This window comes from Pygocentrus nattereri, chromosome 9 (genome assembly GCF_015220715.1).
Source record: "Pygocentrus nattereri isolate fPygNat1 chromosome 9, fPygNat1.pri, whole genome shotgun sequence".
Lineage (NCBI taxonomy): Eukaryota > Metazoa > Chordata > Actinopteri > Characiformes > Serrasalmidae > Pygocentrus > Pygocentrus nattereri.
Genome location: NC_051219.1, coordinates 30,386,792 through 30,409,029, shown reverse-complemented (window position 1 = coordinate 30,409,029; position 22,238 = coordinate 30,386,792). Strand labels below are relative to the sequence as shown.

The window sequence follows — 22,238 nt, the reverse complement described above, 5'->3', positions numbered from 1 at the left end:
AAGAGTGGAAACAATACATACTAATCTAATATTAAATTTAGTGGTTGTGTCTTCTGTGTAATTATCTATTAACTATTTGTTTCCTGATGTTGAAAACTGAATAATCTGTATTGAATGGGCCTTCCACCTGATGACAGCTGGGATAGGCTCCAGCTCCTCCCAGGACCCAGAAGGAGAAGCAGCTTATAAGGTGTGTGTGTGTGTGTGTGTGTGTGTGTGTGTGTGTGTGTGTGTGTGTGTGTGTGTGTGTGTGTGCGTGTGTGTATTTATTGGCCATTTTGACTGGAATAAATTTAAGGCTGCTGTCTTTTTTTTTGCATAGGACTGTACCTAATAAAGAGTACTTATCCTTATGGGCCACATTTTTTGAAACATTAATTGGCCATTTATAAGCTCCCCTTAGCTTGTTGGACCCCTATAAAGGTGGACAGTTACAAACTATAATATCTGTCATGTCAGTGGATCATTCTCAGCACAGCAGTGACACTGACATGGTAATGTGTGTGGTGCTGGCACAAGTTTTTACATTAATCAGTGTCACCGTTAGACTGAGAGTGGACCACCATCCAAAAATAACCAGTCAAGAGTAGATCTGTGGTCAGAAACTGCATAGACACAAAAAAGCATTTAACAGATAAGCTACAGTCTCTAACTGTACACCAGCAAGGTAGAGCTACAAAGTATTTGTGCTGACAGTAACTTAGTGTTTGACTGTGATACTCTTGACCTCCGTAAAGAAGTGATAGGAGTCTTTCCCTCCTTCTCTCCCGATGCCGGAACACTTCATGCCCCCGAACGGGAGGTTCAAATCTCTGATCATCCAGCAATTGGTCCACACCATCCCAGCCTGCAGTTGCTTAGCAACCCGGTGCACTCGCCCCACGTCCCGCGACCACACTGAGGCTGCCAGGCCATAGCGCACACCATTAGCACGTGCTATCACTTCTTCTTCCTTCTCGAAGGGGGTCAGGCAGGTGACAGGGCCGAATATCTCTTCCTGCATAACTCGGGAGGAGTCTTTTACCTCAGTTATGACGGTGGGCAGCATGAAGTAACCGCCCACATTTTGAGGTGGCAGGTTAAGAGTGTCGACACCCTCCCCACAATGCACCTGGGCTCCCTCTGCCCGCGCCAAGAACACATAGCCTCTGACCTGAAGAAAGGGAACCAAAGTTAAAACCAAAGTTGTGAGAGTAAACTGGAATTCAAAGGTCTGCCAAGCTTAACATTAACAAGAAAGATCAATACAAGTATTAGTAAACAGTGTAGCACCTTTGAATATTGCTGTAGTCATAACAAAAACCTCATATCACCAAAACAGTAACTTAATAGGACAAGAAAAAAACATACTTAAACGTAAAGTATGCTAATGTGAAGAGATTTAACAAAGAGTAATTTTGTAATGATAGGTCATTTTGGCCATTTGCTATTACAATATTACAAATTATTGATTTATGTTGTCCACACAATGTACAGGGCAGCCGGCATTTTCAAGCATATAGGAAAAAAAAGGGAAACCCATCTCTCTCTCTCAAACACAGTTCCCTTAGAGGGGCTAGGGATCAAATGCCCACAAATGTCGACTTTCAGTATCAGCCCAGAAATCTCTGCAATCTGACACAATTCCTTTTTCAAACTCCAAAACAATGGCAGGCCAAGCTGTTTACAAGCCCTAGCAATAAAATACTTTACCCTCTATAGGCTATGAAGATAGAAACAGCTAAAACTAAAGGCAATACACTGCGATAGTTGTGGGTGATATAGCATTACCGTTGTATGCCAAAAATAAACTTATGCAACATACATACAGTGCAAAACAAGCCCCTGACCTACCATGTAGTGAGTTGCAGTCTGTGGCAAGCTCAGTTTGATGTTGAAGGATATCATAATGTAATGAGTTACTGAGTTAAAGAGGGGAAAGAGAGTGCAAGGAAAAGCCAGTCTCTTGGGGTTTGCCGCTGGCTTTCTGTGCTCACTGCCTACAGTGCCCCTCCTTCAGTCAGTTGCTTCAGGCACAGTCTTGGGCTACAAGCTACAGCGCTCTGCTGCTTCTCAGCTAACAGTGATAGTGTAAATAGCTTGCAATTATTAAATTCCAGCACCTTCTGACAGCCACACATGTGGTTGAGTGTAAAAATGTGTGACTTTTCAATGTAAAATAACATTCAACACCATTTTTGCCAAGCTCAGAGAATTTACACACGCTTGCCTTTGTCTGGTTAGTGTTAGAAAGCATCTGTCTATGCATGGATAATTTCTGTTTAAGTTAAGTGATACTTTTTTGATCCCACAACTGGGGAAATTCCACCGCCGCATTTAACCCATCCAAGAAGTGAAACACCACATACTAGGGGCAGTGAGCACACTTGCCCAGAGCGGTGGATAGCCCTATCCATGGCACCCAGGGAGCAGTTGGGGGTTAGGTGTCTTGCTTAAGGACACCTCAGTCATGGACAGTCGGCCCTGGGGATCGAACCAGCAACCTTCTGGTCACAGGGCCAGATCCCTAACCTCCAGCCCACGACTGCCCACTATTCTGAAAGCTTATAAAGCAAAGCTTATAAATAGAAAAGGCAACCGTTCACAAAATGTGTGTATGGTGTGAGCAAACTCCTCAAAAAAAATGTTTGCACTGCTAGAATATTAGCTCCTCGAGGCTAACGTGGCAGAAGGCGATTGAGCTCTGATTGAAAAATCCACTCCTCATTCCCCATCCTCCTCTGGTGCTGATTGGCTACTTCTGTAATGTAGGTATAACCAGAAACAGTTTATGGGGATCCTGGCCACTTTCTGTTTTTCCCCATTACATCAAAAATATGACCAGAATTGCTAGAAGGCACTAGTGTAAAAGTCCTAAATGAATGGGGGCTAATGGAGCTAAATGGCTAAAAACAAAAATAAAATTGTCCAGGACCTCCCTTTAAGTTTAAAAAGTAAAAGGTTGTATTTCACTAAAAAACAAGGAAAACATACCTGTATCGTTCTTCTTTCTACAGCAAACAGGTTTTGAGCAGTAGAACACTAGACTAGTTACTGCTGCTGGGTGCTGACTGGCTGGTGTCATGGCTTAATACATGAACATACAAGAAATTCCCATAACTGGAGTTCAAAACTACAACAGCAGTGTTAAATGTTTTATGCTGTTCTGTTCTCAGGAAATTAATGCATTTTTCTATATAAATGTGTATAAATATAAATTCTATATAAAAAGTGCTCACTCAATATTGACCCATTCATTTTGGACTCACTCTGAAGCGCCCTCTAGTGTTTGACAAACCAGGAAGACATTACCGAGGGGCGATTCTCCTCTCTCCAAATTCTTTGGGCATGACACTTCTGAATCAAAGTTACTGAGGGTGTGGCAAAAATAATATTGAAACAGATCCCAGATATTAATATAAAATATACTAATATATAATATACTAATAAAAACAGCATCAAATTATAGATGATTGAACAGTTCTGTTGCTGCAACTGTCTCTTGGGTTTCCTATCCAACGAATAAATTATCTTTCTATCTATAATCTATAAATGTTCAGAGTTTTTAATCTGACAGCAACTATATGTGTGTCTCAACTTATAATATAACTGTAACAAAACTTGCATGGAAAAACTGGGGCACCCCTAGTCGAATGATTATCTTCTAATAAGCTACACTTCCTCTACAGAGACCACCCTTTTTAAAAAATGCAGTTTGTGTTTATTTGCTGAATTTAACACTCTTGGGGGAAAAATAAAACAATAAAATGTAGCCTGTGCAAAAGTTTTGGCACATTTTCTTCAGCAAATAAATAAAAATTGTGCTCTAATATTTGCAGATAATTGCCATGTTTAAGTGTATTCTCCATTGATAATGTGTTAATATATTTACTTAATCAACAAAACATGTAATTTGACCAGGTGTTCCAAACTTTTGCATATGACTGTATGACTGTATAAGATACAACTGTAATATTCCATTTTATATACAAATGTCATGTTGACCTCACAGCTCTAAACTCATTTTATAACATTTCAGCCTTTCTGCTGCTGAGAACAATCTGTCATGCGTACGTAACACCGATAAGAGTGATAACACTGTAATATTGCATTATCTAACCTTCTCCAAGTGCTCCTTGCTCACTAGTGCACCGTTGTTGTTGGAGGGGTCAGAGGGCACTCCAGTTTTCCACTGTCGAGCCGCGTCCACAAACTTTGCCAGGAACTGTGGGTAAATACTTCGCTCAACAAAGATCCTGCTGGTACACAGACAGATCTCTCCCTGCCAGGGAGAAGAGGGGGTGATGTAGGACTGATGGAACATGAGCACCCCCATGTGGCAGTGCACTGTATAGCCAGGTAACTGGTGTCACTTTAAATGAACAGAACATGACAAGAATAACAGAGCAACAGCAATCAAACACAAAAACAAACAAAACTACAATAGTTATTGTTAAATATATACATGTATATATACATATATACAAACAAAAGTTTTTTTCTTCAAATTAACTACTAATTTCACACATTAAAAAGATATGTGTAAGTTCACTGGTGATTTTGGATAGTGAATAAAATGTTTATATCTGTGTTGTAGACATCATGACTCTCGTCCTATCATCACCACTGAAAAAGAAAACATTTCTCTACAGCATTTATAGCATTTCACATCAAACCGCTCTGAATGACTTTGTTTACATCTAAACAAACCAAATTAGGCAAAAAATTTGAAATGTCAGTGGAATACCCCTTTAGGTAAACTACTAACCCTGTACTGGCTCTTCTTCTGCCTGGAGTGACAGCAACATAATCAATGGCCCTGAGAGTCAGTGTGAGCTGACTGTCTGAGCTTATTTGAGTGAAAGGGCTCACCTGATTGGAGAAGCTGGAGCGCACAGTGGTTCTGATGCACTCCTCCAGGTCCGCATCAGCGAATACAACAGCTGGGTTTTTGCCACCGAGTTCCAGCGAGAGCTTCTTATAGTGGGGGGCGCTGCGCTCTGTTATTACTCTGGCTGTAGATGTGCTGCCAGTGAACGATATTAATGGCACATCAGGGTGGGCCACCAGAGCATCACCTGCACGCGGACCAGTCCCAAACACTATGTTGACCACACCAGGTGGAAAGCCTGAACATACACCAACATACACAGAAGGAAAATTTAGAGGAGTTCAGAAGGAAGAAACAGAAGTGCAGGCTGGTAAGTAATTCCAAAGTGTGGAGAAAGGAATTCCGAAATTGAAAGATGTTCAACTGATACTGTAATGTGTGTAACTTAGAGCACACAGCTACAGGTCACACACACACTCCTCACCGGCCTCCTCCAGTAGCTGACACATCATCCAGGCGGTGACTGAGGTCATCTCACTGGGCTTAGCCACCACAGTGTTGCCCAGAGCAACAGCTGGTGCAATCTTCCAGGTGAGGAGGTACAGAGGCAGGTTCCATGGACTAATCAGACCAGCTATGGAGACACAGCAGTGTAATATCACTGCATTATTACTGCCCATTGTGGTTCTCTTTCTCTCACTGTATAAATAAATGATGTCCTCATGTACACATAATATCCACGTATCCATGGAGAGGGACTAATTTAAGAGAAATCTCATAACACTTTCACTCTACAGCGACAAGATTTAATTACTATTCTTTAGAAAGCTATTCCAGTCATCATAAAACCTCAAATTTCTACATGATTAGGTTCCATTTACCTATTTTGATGTCATTCAGAATTACGTGTAAAGTTTACAAAAAGTTTGGAATCATTTTAATTTTATTTATTTATTTATTGCGTTTTTGGCACAACACAATGAAAATTTAACTAATACAAAACATTCTACAAAAGGTCATTTCAGATGTTTCATTTCTAATTAATATTTATTTTTTATATCTTCTTGGAATAAAAGGAAATGTCTCAGCAATTTGAAAAAACTAGGCATTCTGGAGGTTAAATTTATTATAACTCTCTCAGTGCTATACAGCTATGTCCATTATTTTAGAATCTCTATAGCTTTGTTCATCATTCTGGACAAATCGTTTTATTTCATAGTGTTCTGCTAATTAATTGACACATGTGAAGTATGAACAAGCATTTAAATTGCGATTCCAAACTTGCATTATGTATTATTATTTTTATTGTATTTATTATTTATTTTGTAAGCAATTTTAACATTCCAAAACTGATGCAGCTGAATCACCATATTCAGATTAATGCAACTGCCCACAAATTACACAGAAGTACAGTAATAATAATAGTCCCATAAAACCATCATTTATGGGCATCGTGCCCATATAAGAATTAGTAATATGGGCGGATGTTGACTGTGGGAAGAATGAATAATCGCTATCACGCTCTATGGTAAACAAAAATGTTCCAAACATGATGCGTTTTGTCCTGTCTGCATTTTTCTCCCGAGTGTCACTGGATCCTCTGAATAATGAGGTCATTACAAAAATGTGGATAACGCTATATACATGCTATAGACAAACTAACACTCTTGCACTTTGATATGACATTTCACAAAAATCTACTTTCAAATGTAAATGTTAGGTCTGTAAGAATTTTAGTATAAACATTCCAAAATCAATTAAAACTATCAAGAAAATGTGAAAAACGAACAGTTTTGACAGTGTCTCAAAGACATCTATGTATCGGGTTGCAGAGATACACTGTGTGTCCAAAAGTTTGTAGACACCTGCTCATCCAATGTTTCTTCTACAATCAAATGTATTTACAAAGAGTTTGGACCATTTTGCTGTAGTAACAGCCTCCACTCCTCTTTGAAGGCTTCACACTAGAAGTTGAACATTGCTCTGAGGAGTTGATTGCATTCAACCATAAAAGCATTAGTGTTGTCAGGTACTGATGCTGGATGATTAGCTTTTAATCACAAATGTGCTACTACAATTCATCCCAAAGGTATTGGTTGGAGCAAAATCTCAAATTTAAACTGTTATGTTTACCAATGGTGATCACTCATGCTTAGTCCTGGAGGTATTTTTATGGGCATGACGACAACTACAGAATGACAACATGACTTTAAGGGCCTATTAGAGCAGCTACAAGCTGACAGAATCACATTCATCCTCTCTATTCAATCAGCTGGAGGGCCGCACATGTAGAAACGACCTTCTGACTTTCTGCATGCCACACGCACTCACACAGCCTTACCCACTCCCACCGGGCAGCGGATGGTGTAATTAACGCAGCCCATGTGGTCCATCTGACTGCATTCTGTAGTGTGGTACAGGATGGATGAGGCAAAGTATCTGAAGTTATATACAGCACGAGGGATATCAACATTTCGGGCAGCGGTTATCGTCTTCCCTGAAGAAAAAAAAATAACAGGTGGAGGAATGAGAGCAGAGAGCCTGGATCGTTAAGCACAAAGAGGGCAGACACTCATTCTTACAGGCCCTACTGTGATATAAAAGGGCAGATATCCTAGCAGCAGTGACCCCTTTAAAGTAATTTTTCCATCATAAAAATCTCATTTTAATCAATTTTCCCCATGCTCCAATTGCAGTCTGTCAGCCAAGACATGTGGTTTGCTTCTGTAGTTTTGCGGAGGAGCTGTAAGGCTAATGTAGCTAATGAGCAATACATTAGCCAAGATATAGAACAGTTTTTGACATTGTGCCTCTGTCATCACGTCAGTTAAGTAATCTGAAATACACTTGCTAATGTGGCTTTTGACACTATAAGACATACTGATGGGGAGCGTGGGGAACAACCTAACTATTTAACACAGACTCTTTATGATGTTAAAGAAAGTCCAGCAGAGTGTGTTTCTGGCCACATTATCCCATTTCCTAGACACGGTCTCCTGTGAAAATTCAGTGTTTTAATAAGATCTGTGCCAAAGACTGTTTTCAGAGCATGTAGGTATTTTTCGCTGGAATCTGTGTGCTGGAAAACTGTCAGCCATCAATAATTTTAACCATATTTTAAACAATCATTTAAATTGAATTCAACTGTATGATATTAGTAGGATATTTAGTAATGTTCCTAGTTCCTTGTTTTATTGCCTTAAAACAAAAAATTGTTACATAAGCCAACTTACAGTCATGTCTCTGCCAGACATGACCTGGATTGTTCAAGGGCATGGGACCTACTTTTGGCTCAAATGCAGTTTGCCTGTGCTGACAATGGGCCTGCAGTGCTATATACACTATATTGCCAAAAGTATTCAGTCACCCAAATTTCAACATGATTAGGTTCCATTTACCTATTTTGATGTAATTCAGAATTACTTTTAAAGTTTACAAAAAGTTTGTAATTTTAATTTTATTTATTTATTTTTTGCATTTTTGGCACAACACAATGAAAATTTAAGTAATACAAAGTATTCTACTTTTGGCTCAAATGCAGTTGCCTGTGCTGACAATGGGGCTGCAGTGCTATATACACTATATTGCCAAAAGTATTCAGTCACCCAAATTTCAACATGATTAGGTTCCATTTACCTATTTTGATGTAATTCAGAATTACTTTTAAAGTTTACAAAAAGTTTGTAATTTTAATTTTATTTATTTATTTTTTGCATTTTTGGCACAACACAATGAAAATTTAAGTAATACAAAGTATTCTACTTTTGGCTCAAATGCAGTTGCCTGTGCTGACAATGGGGCTGCAGTGCTATATACACTATATTGCCAAAAGTATTCAGTCACCCATCCAAATCATTGAATTCAGGTGTTCCAATCACTTCCATGGCCACGGTGTATAAAGGTGTATAAAACCAAGCACCTAGGCATGCAGACTGCTTCTACAAACATTAGTGAAAGAATGGGTCGCTATCAGGAGCTCAGTGAATTCCACCGTGGTGCCTTGATAGGATGCCATCTGTGCAACAAGTCCAGTCATGAAATTTCCTCACTACTAAATATTGCACAGTCAACTGTCAGTGGTATTATAACAAAGTAGAAGTGATCGGGAACAACAGCAACTCAGCAACATAGTGGTTGACCACGTAAAATGACAGAGAGTGGGGTCAGTGAATGCTGAGGCACATAGTGCACAGAGGTCGCCAACTTTCTTCAGAGTCAATGTCTACAGACCTCCAAACTTTATGTTGCCTGTTATAGCTGCAAAGGGTGGGCCGACATCATATTGAACGTTATGTATTAAGAATGGGATGTCACTCAAGTTCATATGCATGTGAAGGCAAACGAGCAAATACTTTTGTAAATATAGTGTTTTTGCCAGAACATTACTTGTTAGCCTTAGAGCATAAGAAGCAAACTTCTTCAATTGGCCTTATTTTTAGTAGGTTGGGTAAAAAATGTATAAGAATAATACTTATCGTACCTTTAATGCTTATGGAGCTAATCTTGCTTGTGCAGACTATAGTGTGGAGTGTTGAGGCTTACCCTGGTCTTTAGACTCAGCCTGGGCAAACTCCTCCAGGCGAGCCTCCAGCAAGTCAGCCAGTTTATTCAGTACCTGAGCTCTCTCTGCTGGACTCTTCGCTGACCAGCTAGGAAACGCCTCTTTGGCTGCTGTCACTGCAGCCTCCACCTACAGGCAAACGTTCTTATGGTGACTACACACGCAATAACCTGTGCCTTACGATATTTACCTCATTACCAATAATTAATCATTCTCACCACCAGATGATTCTACTCTTTTTCCAGCATATATTGTGAAGTAATGCATTTATAAATGTTTTTAGTGAGTTCATGTACTTAAAGGGGAATTCCACCAATTTTTCTAAATTTCTTTGATGAAAACACAGAGATGTAAACAGTCATTTATGTGGTTTCATGTGAAATGAAACAGTGACTTGCAGGTGCAGCGTCTGACACTATGACTGATATCTATGAAAACAGGAAACATATAGACGCAATTCAGGCATCAACAATTCAAGATCAGAACTGGCAGTTCTCCAAACAAGATGAGGTGTCCAATGATGTTGCACTAGCAGACATCATTAGTAAATAGTTCTCTGTGTATATATATATATATATATATATATATATATATATATATATTATATATAAAATAAACATCAGTCCTGTGTGCATGTGCATTTGAAGAAGAGTATAACAGACTTCAGTTCATAGGCTGGATGTCCTAAGACATTTGCACATTGCAGTTCTAGAGAAATTTTGAAATTACTGAAACTTTAATTTTACTCAAGATGTTTTTTGGAAGCCATGGTTATGTCTACTTTAAGGGGAATTAGACTTTTTTTTAAAATGTCTGCATGCATGAATCACAGTGATGGTGATAAGAAAAGCTCCCTCACGGAAAGTTTGTACATGAAATGATTAAGCTTAACAGAGATGTCTTTTTATAACAGTTTTGGCCTAAAATTATGTTCAGAGAGTACTTACAGGTTGTTATAAGGCGAAATTGTCCACAAGAAAAACATGTTTTTTTTTCAGATTTACCACTGTTTTACTCCTTTCATCATCAACTCAGAAGATACGGTAGGTTCACTGGTGGTTTTGGATAGTACAACCCTAATTTCAATGATGTTGGGACGTTGTGTGAAACATAAATTAAAACAGAATACGATGATTTGCAAATCCTTTTCAACCTATATTCAATTGAATACACTACAAAGACAAGATATTTATTGTTCAAATGGATCAACTTTATTGTTTTTTGCAAATATTGACTCATTTTGAATTTGATGCCTGCAACACGTTCCAAAGAAGTTGGGACAGGGGCATGTTTACCACTGTGTTACATCACCTTTCCTTTTAACAACACTCAATAAGCATTTGGGAACTGAGGACACTAATTGTTGATGCTTTGTAGGTGGAATTCTTTCCCATTCTTGCTTGATGTACAACTTCAGTTGTTCAACAGTCCGGGGTCTCCTTTGTCGTATTTTGCGCTTCATAATGTACCACACATTTTCAATGGGAGACAGGTCTGGACTGCAGGCAGGCCAGTCTAGTACCCGCACTCTTTTACTACGAAGCCTATTGTAACACGTGCAGAACGTGGCTTGGCATTGTCTTGCTGACATAAGCAGGACGTCCCTGCAAAAGACGTTGCTTGGATGGCAGCATATGTTGCTCCAAAACCTGTATGTACCTTTCAGCATTAATGGTGCCTTCACAGATGTGCAAGTTACCCATGCCATGGGCAGTAACACACCCCCATACCATCAAGATGCTGGCTTTTGAACTTTGTGCTGATAACAATCCGGACAGTCCTTTTCCTCTTTGGCCCGGAGGACACAACGTCCATGATTTCCCAAAAATTTCCATCAGTTCATCTCAGATGAGCTCGGGCCCAGAGAAGCCGACGGCGTTTCTGGGTGTTGTTGATATATGGCTTTCGCTTTGCATGGCAGTGTTTTAACTTGCACTTGTAGATGGAGCGACAAACTGTGTTCACTGACAGCGGTTTTCTGAAGTGTTCCTGAGCCCATGTGGTAATATCCGTTACAGAATGATGTCGGTTTTTAATGCAGTGCTGCCTGAGGGATCGAAGGTCACGGGCATTCAATGTTGTTTTTCTGCCTTGCCGCTTACTTGCAGAGATTTCTCCAGATTCTCTGAATCTTTTGATGATGTTATGGACTGTAGATGATGAAATCCCTAAATTCCTTACAATTGCACATTGAGAAATGTCGCTCTTAAATCTGTTTGACTATTTGCTCACGCAGTTGTTCACAAAGTGGTGAACCTCGCCCCATACTTGCCTGTGAACTACTGAGCCTTTCAGGGATGCTCCCTTTATACCAAATCATGACATTCACCTGTTTCCAATGAACCTGTTCACCTGTGGAATGTTCCAAACAGGTGTTTTTTGAGCATTCCGCAACTTTCTCAGTCTTTTGTTGCCCCTGTCCCAACTTCTTTGGAACATGTTGCAGGCATCAAATTCAAAATGCGTGAATATTTGCAAAAAACAATAAAGTTTATCCGTTTGAACATTAAATATCTTGTCTTGGCAGTGTATTCAGTTGAATATAGGTTGAAAAGGATTTGCAAATCATCGTATTGTGTTTTTATTTATGTTTTACACAACGTCCCAACTTCATTGGAATTGGGGTTGTAAATAAAAAAGGCTTTATTTGTGCTGTAGATGTGAGCCTTGGATTCTTTCACCACCACTGTAAAGAAGTTCTCATTTCACATCAAACCACTCTGAATGACTTATCAGCTGAATTATACAGACATTTTTGGGGAAAAAAGATGGATTCTGTTCAAGCCCTCATTTCATTCAAGTAACAGTACTTATGGGAAAGTTTCTCCCATCTCTGTTGAATTATCATAGCAGTGTGTGGACAGACGTTTTGGATGCTGTATGTGCAACAGAACTGTCTGTGGTCAAATGGACAACTTGCCAAATATCTTCTTGAAACCCACTTACACAGTTTTTATGAAGATTCTGATATGCACCAGTGTTTTCTTATTCAGGATTTGTAGGTAAGAACAGAATCTGCACACACTCAAAAGCACAAAGGTGCAAACACATGAATCCGACAGTTTTTAAAGACCTGTTTCAGGAACAAATCTGAGAAAAAACTGAGGGAGTGAATTAGTGAATGCGGTCCATTTCTCTTAAATTAAAACAACACTTGTGAAATATTGTACCATGTAGAGTCAAACACATCACCTCGGTTCCACTGAGTAAGAGCTGTCCTGTACTGAAATTTCTCATAACAGTAAATGTGCTGATGAAAGATGTTTTTCTATGAAACTTGGTAAGTACAATGCATTACTTTTCCAGTGTGGACTCTGAGCCATTTCTCGCTGCTGTTTAACTATGTCCATAGTCATCACACTGTTGACATGGTAAAGTCCAATAGGGCAAAGGTGCACCTGCTGCCCCTGCAGACCAAAGCCATTACTCATTAATTAATCTGCTCATTAAATAATTAAATAATCTACAATTTCCAAAGTTATTTGCCTCTATTTTAGAAAAAGCATGTAGAAAAGTATGTATTTTTCTTGTTTTCAAGAGTTTTCAATAAGTTAAGCTAAACCATTCAACTGAAGTTAAGATGAGCATAGAATTGGAGGCCAAACCTCACTCACCTCTTCAGCTCCGCTGTCCGGCACTCTGCAGTAAACTTCTCCAATAGAAGGGTTGAATGAATCTATGTGTTTTTTGCATGGCAAGAACTTTCCACCAATGTAGTTTTCCAGCACGAGTTTACCCTGGTTCGACATTGCTGCAGCTGCTAGGCTTTATTTGAATGCCAAAAGCAAAAATTAGTGCCACTATAGGACAAAAGCACGACGCAGTCAGGATGAAATGCACCTCTGCAGCTGGTTTAATATCACCTGCAGTTGCCCCCACACTTTCAAACGTAACTTTTGCCCCACTCCTTTTTTCGACCCACATTCCTACAACCCCGCCTCCCCGGTGATTCACTCACTTGCATGTCACTGATTGAACCAACCTTGCCACTGTTCTTCATGTGATGCAGAACTGCACCCAGTTTCAAGCTCATTGGTTTTGTACAATCACATACAAGATGGAAAATGGCACCAGAACTTTTAGAGAACATCATTGCATAAGTAAGTAAATAATTATATCAGCAAACAATCTAACAAATAAAGGTTGAAATAATTTCAATTTTCACAGCTCTGAGTTTTTTTTTTTTTTTTTTTGGTGAAGGAAATATTGAAGCTAAACACTCACCAAAGGCACTCAGACCTGTGACTGTGATAATTTGAGATAAGCATGAAAACTATATTATAAACAACAGTCATGATAAAATGTTAAAATAAATAAATCAAATTTAAAGTGTAGCTTGAGGAATATTATAAGTGTTACGAGAAATGGCAAACGATCAGAATCACAGTTTTACAAAGGTAATAATGAAGGACGCTTGCTTGTTTTCTGTTAGCTACTATTTTATACTTCTTTTCCCAACATTTGTACATAAACCAGTTGGTTCTGGAGCTTTATTTCCAGTACACTTATTACCTAACTAGAAACATTTTTGCTCTGTTTCAGCTCCACACATGCCTGAACCGTACACCTGGCACAGGTTTTGTAGGAACCAGGACGGAGCAAAAATGCAGAGGGGCCAGAGGTACATGTGCTCCCATAGACATATTTGTGTGGTCCAATGAGAGTACACTAAGCTGGGGAGGGGGGGTGCTGGAGCCTATCCCAGCGGTCATCGGGCGCACGGAAGGCAGGATACACCCTGGACAGGTCGCCAGTCCATCGCAGAGCAGACAGACATACACAATCACTCACACCTAGGGGCAATTTAGCATGTCCAGTTGGCCTGACTGCATGTCTTTGGACTGTGGGAGGAAACCGGAGAACCCAGAGGAAACCCACGCAGACAGGGGGAGAACATGCAGACTCCACAGAGAGAGGACCCCAGTCGCTGCCAACAGATTTTTGTGGTAAAACATCTGAACTCAAAGTTACTTAGTTTTCATACAATGCTGTAGATCTACAAATGCAACATGCAAAAAATGCTTTACCTCTTATGCTCCAGGGTATGTTCTGAATTTACATGACCAAATCTTTGCAAATTCAGTAACTGCATGAATTAAATGCTAATTCTTATTTGTAAAAAGTTTTTTTTTTTTTAAAGTGTTTTATGATCACACATATTGCTATATGCCTACAATTTACTGCTGAAAGCCAAAAATCTTAGACGTTTTTTGTACCAATTTGTAAAAATAATTTTTACAGAGCAGATCACTGAAGAGACACAATCTGTTTGTAGCCCAGATTTGTGGAAAAATGGGTCAACTTTCAGTAGAAAAAAAAATTGCAAGTTCAGCTTCTCCTATTGTAAGGGTTTAAAATTACATTATCGTGACTAGAAAGAAGTTTTAGCTCTCATATGACACCCACCTTTTGAATGAAATATGAACGTTATGAAGAATATGATGAAGTGCGTTTTGGAACCACCGGTGGTTCTAAGAAGCATAAGAGGCTGCAGTCGACAAAAAACAGAAACTCCTAAAGCTTTTCCCTTCAATATTGCAATTTTTTCAGAGTCGTACACATTGACAGCGAGGGTTTCTGAGCTAGTTGAGCATTTTTTCTCCAGGTCAGGTTGGGTGGTAGGAAGGAGAGGCGAAACATTTTTCCCAGCTGCTGGTGCATGCCTATGTAACCAAACATCAGAAGACATTTTCAAGATGGGCAAAAGTCGTAACGTTTTGATGAAAGACTTTTTTTTTGTCTCAAATTATTTCATGAATCATGCTTTAATATGAACAGAGAAATGAACTAAAAAGTTAGAAAAGCTCAGTTTTGATTTCAGGTTGACTGAGATCCCTTGCTGTAATGTAGCTATACAGCAATGTGAAAGAGAAAATGTCTACCTGACAGATCTGTGGCTTTAATAAAGCACAGGGCTGCACATTACATTGTTTGTGAATAGATGTGATATTGGTCTTGATAATACTGCAAGGCTGCAATGCAAATGAGGCCTTTAATCAATCACAATGCCTTATACTGTGATCCATGTCTAACACTCCAAATGAGGTTCTGTTGGATTTCTGCCAAATCATGTTTATGATCCAACAGAAGTAAATTATTTTGTAAAAAAAAAATCCAGGCCAATATTTAACCATATCTGATTCACCTGTGTGCTTTAAGGAAGATGTCGACAAAAGGGTTTCTGCAGTCATGTTCTTGGTTTTAATTTTTCATCGAAGCAGCTTTCAGGTGGTTCAACTTTAAACAAAACATTTTCAATGACTAACCAAGCTGCCAGTGCTCAAAAGCAATACAGACAATACAGAAACTGTACTGTGCTTCAGGTCCTCCTTTGCTTACTGTATGATGGCACCCTGACCAGCATTTCATTCTTCCATCTCCTCCTCTTTGGCCTCTTTCATTCACTCTGCCCCACTGTCTTTGTCCTTTTAGTGTCATTTTAAGTCTGCTGTTGATATTAATAGCATAATTGTTACTTTTCACACGCAAGTGCAGCTCTTACAATGGATGTGATGAGGTCTGAGAAGTCTATGTATAGTGCAGTTCATTCCTGGAAAGCTGCAGGAGTGTCAGCCATAGAGGATATGTAGAAAGTTGTAGACTGGAGCAACGCATATTTTTTCCCCCATATTCCCTGCATCTCTTATAACAAAGCCCTTAATCAATAACTCAAACATCCTCAAAATAATACACCCTAAAAACTTCTCACCTTGCTATAGGTGAAGCGCCCTTTATCTTTCCCAGCGATCTAATCAAATTAAGATTAACATATTTAATAAAAATACAGGGAAATATAATAAAATAATCAAAATACTGTTCTTCAGTTTGCGTATGAGGGAAGCAAATAACAAAAAGGAAGAGAAAACAGTTTAATGTAAACACACTAAGTGTGTATATATGCGTTTCTGAGTCTGTTTATGGTGTTATTGGCAACTAATAGGAGCATGTGATGAACTTGAGGCAGGCAGATATGTGCCATGCACGCACATGAGCCTTTAGGTGTCATCTTATAGGCAGGGTGAGATAGGAAAGAGGTTGTAATTAGAGGAAATGAGTATAAGTATGGTTTTGGGTGGAACTGATCATCTGTTCAGAGGCGCCTCCGTCCAGTCAGCATGGTGTGAAGGATCTGGGTGCAGCTGAAGTTTACTCTTTGATCTACAATGACAAAAAGAAATACATATTGACACTCAATATAACATGACTCTCTATTATCAATACCAGTTGTATGTATTTATATATGTGGCCATATTATTATGCAAAAATATTCTATCTTTTAACAATGGTGCATGTCAAGGTCTGTGATAGAAGATAAGCAAACAGAAAAAAAGAAAAAAAAAATAAGCAAAAAGAAAAGCAAACTCATAGTCAACGTGTTGGTTGCAGGAGAAACAGTTACGCTGTGAAAACCTGCATGATTTTCACAAGAACCAAACCGTTATGGACAGACAACTGGCCAGTCTTGTACAGCATCCACAGACACTAACAGTACCTACAGAGAGTGGTTCAAGGATGGACAAACCTCATCACCACCTACCAGTGACAGTTTTGGGCACCCAAGGCTCATCAATGTGTGAGGGCATCAAAGGCAATCTAGTCTGATCCTAACTGTCAGAAGAGCTACTGTGGCACAGAACTTTTTAATGATTATGAGTGGAAGGCGCCACAAAACACAATGCATCGTGCACTGCTGCATATGGGGCTGTGTAGCAACAAACCAGCTAGAACACCCATGCTAACTCCTGTCCACTGTCAAAAGCACCTATAATTGGCATGCAAGCGTCAGAATTAGCCCTTAGAGCAATGGAAGAAGGTCCACTGGTCAGATGAGTCTTGTTTTCCTTTACATAACAGGAATGCCCGGGAACATGTGCAATGTTGTCCTTCAGAAGCGATGGCCCCAGAATGCACACTTGGAAGAAGACAAGACGGCAAAGTGATTGTGATGCTTTGGGCAATGTTCTGCTGGCAAACCTACGGGCCAGTCATTCATGTGGACATTAATTTGATATTAAAGCTACCTAAATATCATTGCTGACCAGGTAAACCCCTTCACAGCAGTGAAGTAGTATTTTACCGATGGCAGTGGACTCTTTAAGCAGGATAACACAACCTACCACACTGCATACATTGCTCAGGAACATTTAAGGAACTTGAAGGTGTTCAAGTGCCACCAAATTATCCAGATCTAAATCTAACTAAGCATCTGTGAGACGTACTGGAATAAGAAGTCTAACTCGTAGCGGCTCAACCTTGCAACTTACAGGACTTGAAAAATTTGCCGCTAATATTTCGATGCCAGATACCACAGGGCACCTTCAGAGCTCTTGTGGAGTCCATGTCTCCAGGTTGGAGTTGTTTTAGCAGCATGTGGAAAACAAACAGCACATTGGGCAGGTCATAATGTTTTGGCTCATCGATGTATGACCCCATGGTCTGACATTGTATAAAAAGTGTGTGCATGGAGTCAGCAGTTTTACCTCTGTTACAACTCCAGCAGCAATGGTAGAGCCAACATATCGGAGCATGAAGCGGCCCAGTTCCTTGAAGTCCTTATAGAGCTCCAAAGCCACAGGCCTCTGTGTCTGGATCTCTACCACAGCATTCTGGCCCTTACTCAAACACCTACACACAACAATTCAGGACAATGAACATTCTGAACATTTCAAACAATCACCCAACATCCTATTACTGTGAACTCACTTTGGTTTCTTTTTCAGAACCTCCCCACTGTTTTTGTGTAACACACTGACTAGTTTTCTGATGGTGGCAGGCTCACTCACTGTCTGATAGTGTAACAGAACCTGAAAAACAACACACATACTTTTACTTTAACAGTAATAAAGTAAAAACTTTAGTAGTAAATAATAAATAACAAAACACAGTGCAGCTGTGCAAACTCACAGGGAAGCCTTGTGTTATCGGGACTTCGATGTTGAACAACAGAATTCTGGCCCGGAAACGAGAACAGGCCTTAATGGGCTCCTTAGGGCCGCAGAATACACAACCAACACTAGATAGACAGACAGACAGACAGACAGACAGACAGAGACAGAGTGAGAGAGTAAACAAAGGGTCATTTAAGTAAGAAAATAAGCTTTAAAAATATTACTTATTTCTCAGACAACTTGATGTGACAAAAGATGCTCACTTTATCTTTATGATGTCCATCCCGGTGACTGTCAAACTAACATGGTCACCTGCAGCCGCCCAGTCTAGTGATTCATCATGAAGAGTGATACCTGCACAGAAAACAGATGTCTTATTCAGAAGCCACCAAAAGAGGGCACTCTTGCGTTTTTTAAAGCCGTTCTGTGACCCTATTTGCTCTTCCAGAAAACAAAACATTACATTTACATTTACGGCATTTGGCTGACGCTCTTATCCAAAGCGATTTACAATTTGATCATTTTACACAGGCAGGCCAAGGCTGTGTTGGGAGTCTTGCTCAAGGACTCTTATTGGTATAATAGTGTATGGTGTTTTCCTAGGTGGGGATTGAATCCCAGTCTACAGTGTAGAAGGCAGAGGTGTTAACCACTACACTAACCAACCACCTACAAGCAAACATGCAAGTTTAAAAACTCAAGTGCCAGAAGACCACAGTCAATTAGTATTTTCATTACAGCAGTTCATCTTAGAGTGCTATAAATCCAGGATTGGAGTCTTATCCTCTTTAATAAAACAGAATAGATGAATTAATGCTATGCTTTATGTATAATTATTTTAGAAGAACTAATTTTGCTATACCTATATGGAGGAATGGTAACCCACATATAGCTGCCTTAAGAATGCTATTTTTATGTTAATGAAGTTATTATTAATATCAAAAGGAACCTAGAGGCTCTTAAGTAATACTTCTTTTTTGCATTACCTTTTACAGTGCAGGTCTCATTGGGTGGCATGGCCAGCACTTTGTCTCCAGTCTGAATGAACCCAGCCTCAATCTTCCCCGTCACACAGAACCCAGAACCCTGATCTGAGAACAGTTATACTGTTACATATATACCAATTCACTCATATTTACATACACATACTTGAATTTCAAATCAGTTAGACCGCCTTCGAGATGTGCTAGCTCTTCTGGATTGCAAGGAAGGAATAAACGGGGTGTGCAGAGGTAACACCACATGTTGACTAAACATTAAAATGTAAATATGTAGATAGAATACTTCTTCCGTTTTGCCCACGTAGCAATGTGCTAGTGCGGCAGTCATTTATGATTTCTGCTTTCACACGCATATGAAACTGAGTGACATCCCTTTCTTAATCCATAGGTTTTAATATGATGTCGGCCCACACTTTCCAGCTATAAAACCTTCAACATTTCTGGGAACGCTTTCCACACGGTTTACGAGTGTGTGTTTATGGGATTTTTTTGACCATTCTTCCAGAAGCGGATCAAGTCAGACACTGATGCTAGATGAGAAGGCCTGGTTCAGTCTCCACTCATCCCAAAGATGATCGAGTTGAGCCCAGGACGCTGTGCAGGCCAGTCAAGTTCTTCCACACCAAACTGACTCATCCATGTCATTACGGACCTTGCTTTGTGCACTGGTCATGTTGGAACAGGAAGGGGCCATCCCCAAACTGTTCCCATAAAGTTGGGAGCATGAGTTGTGCAAAATCTCTTGGTCTGTTGAAGCATTGAGTTCCTTTCACTGAAACTAAGGGGCAGAGTCCAATTCCTGAAAAACAACACCACACCATAATCCCCCTCCACCAATCTTTAGACTTGGCACAATGGAGTCAGACAAGTACTGTTCTCCTGGCAGCCACCAAACCCAGAGTCATCCATCGGATTGCCAGACTCTAGATGCTCTACAGTCCAGTGGTGGCGCTTTACACCACTGCATTCTGCGCTTTGCATTGCGCTTGGTGATGTAAGGCTTGGATGCAGCTGCTTGGCCATGGAAACTCATTAGATGAAGCTCTCTACGCTGTTCTTGAGCTAATCTGAAGGCCACATGAGGTTTGAAGGTCTGTAGTGATTGACTCTGCAGAAAGTTGCCAACCTCTCAGCATCCACTGACCCTTAACTGCATTCTGTAAGCCTGTAATTAACATTGGCACATGTTGATTGGTCCACAATCTGTTCAAGTCAGTAAATATACCCAGTTCCAGTGCCTCACACTTAATTCTGCTTTAAACAGACTGACATTCAGGCTTGCAAATTAAAAGACGGTATAAAAAAAGTATTATTTAGGAATCAGCAGCACGCAGAATAGTGAAGCATACAAAATGGAATGAAAAACTATAATACATAAATAAATTAATTCCATCTACTGATTTTATGGCCATTCTTTTTAATTCAAACACATTTGTATCCCCATTGGATCCCCAGAACATGTCACTAAAAGTCACAGCAACTACATCATCTGTGTCTGTACATGAGTGAAAAGCCATTCCTTTCACTGCAATCAAGGCCAAGAATAAATGGCATGTGTGGGATAGATGTCGGTTTTGTAAAGCTTGTCAGTTTTGTGGTGGGCTAACCTTTAAAGACGTCTGAGACACAAAGTCTGAAGGGCTTCTCCACTGACCTCTGAGGAGCTTTAAATGAGTCTGGCAAGAGAGAAAAAGAAAAAGGGACGTAAAAAGCGACAAAGTATATAAAAAAAAAATTCCCTTCAATAATTTCTTACCATTTTTAAACAACTGTATTACTAACTTTAGACAAAATTCTTATTTTTACACCACTTTGAAGTGTGTGTGTGTGTGAGAGAGAGAGAGAGAGAGAGAGAGAGAGAGAGAGATAAAAGAGATAGAGAGAGATAAATATATATATATATATATATATATATATATATATATATATATATAGAGAGAGAGAGAGACAGAGAGATGGAGAGAGAGACAGAGAGAGATTCTCTGTTTGCCTCATCAGCGTTTGAGTCACAGCAATATAAACACCTGCTGGTGTGAAAATCTGTACTACATAGATTTCTGCACACATTTGCAGCAAAAAAACTGCCCGTTTACGCCATTTACCCCATGCCATCGACAATCACGGTGACATTTTGGTGGGTGCTGTAACGCTAAGTCATCCGCAATTCAACAGCAACACTTTTAAACAGCAAATTTGACCATTTTAGGCTTCTTCTTTAACAGTAGCATACAATTACATTGTTAATTATTTATATGGCAATTGGTATATAGCAAAATCACCTACTTCGAATGCATGGATAATTGCTAACCAACCTACAGTGTCAGCATAATGCCTACAAGGCAAATATAACAATTTCACTTACTATCCAAAACCACCAATGAACCTACAGGTGTCTTCTGAGTTATTGTATGTAATGGTGACTATAGTGGTGAATCTGAAATGTAAAGTTTTCTTTGGGACTATTTTGCCTTACACCCTGCATGTACATTTGCCTTACACCCTGCATGTACATATATATATATATATATATATAAATTCTCTCAAAAATATTATAAAACAACATCTTGGGCATCGGGCAGTGCATTCCTGACCATTACATTTCATAACTTTCTGTGAAGAAATGCTTTGGATGTCTGGTTATCTTCACTACCACTGTGAACAATTCTGACTGGAGACAAGAGAGTTCATATCAATGCATATTAAATGACTGTTTCCATTAAGAACAAAATAAAAGGCCATGTATACAAACTACTATAAATATTGTACTTGCACTAGCTTATAGCTATGAACTATATACTTTTAAATATTTCAAACTTGTGCTCTTGCTTGCACAGTAATGGGGGAAAATGGTGATCGTTTTATCAGCATTGTCTTTTTTCAAGAACTGATTTTTCCCTGTGTGAGCTAATGTAGGCTAAGGATGCTGCAATGTCACCGTTACATGCGGTATCATGCTTGGGTTAACTGACGGAAAATCA

At 39.5% G+C, this 22,238-nt stretch overlaps 2 protein-coding genes across 3 annotated transcripts in view; both read right to left on the bottom strand.

Annotated features, from left to right (window-relative positions):
- Positions 1 to 261: 261 nt before the first annotated feature.
- Positions 262 to 13,240, bottom strand: aldh8a1 (aldehyde dehydrogenase 8 family, member A1). Its single transcript, XM_017707195.2, has 7 exons — positions 12,986 to 13,240; positions 9,353 to 9,500; positions 7,152 to 7,307; positions 5,295 to 5,444; positions 4,852 to 5,108; positions 4,100 to 4,261; positions 262 to 1,153 (listed from the first exon to the last, which is right to left on the bottom strand). The coding sequence occupies exons 1-7, from the start codon at positions 13,118 to 13,120 to the stop codon at positions 701 to 703; spliced, it is 1,461 nt and encodes a 486-aa protein (XP_017562684.1). The 5' UTR covers positions 13,121 to 13,240; the 3' UTR covers positions 262 to 700.
- Positions 13,241 to 15,549: 2,309 nt separating this feature from the next.
- hbs1l (HBS1-like translational GTPase) overlaps positions 15,550 to 22,238 on the bottom strand; it is a 39,290-nt gene continuing 32,601 nt past the window's right edge. For both annotated transcript variants that reach the window (XM_017707174.2, XM_037541459.1), the window contains 7 exons: positions 20,868 to 20,936; positions 19,246 to 19,350; positions 18,523 to 18,613; positions 18,276 to 18,384; positions 18,075 to 18,175; positions 17,852 to 17,996; positions 15,550 to 16,529 (listed from right to left, as the gene is read on the bottom strand). In XM_017707174.2, the coding sequence (XP_017562663.1) occupies positions 16,518 to 16,529; positions 17,852 to 17,996; positions 18,075 to 18,175; positions 18,276 to 18,384; positions 18,523 to 18,613; positions 19,246 to 19,350; positions 20,868 to 20,936 (632 nt within the window). In that variant the 3' untranslated portion in view covers positions 15,550 to 16,517. The remainder of the gene's footprint in view (positions 16,530 to 17,851; positions 17,997 to 18,074; positions 18,176 to 18,275; positions 18,385 to 18,522; positions 18,614 to 19,245; positions 19,351 to 20,867; positions 20,937 to 22,238) is intronic.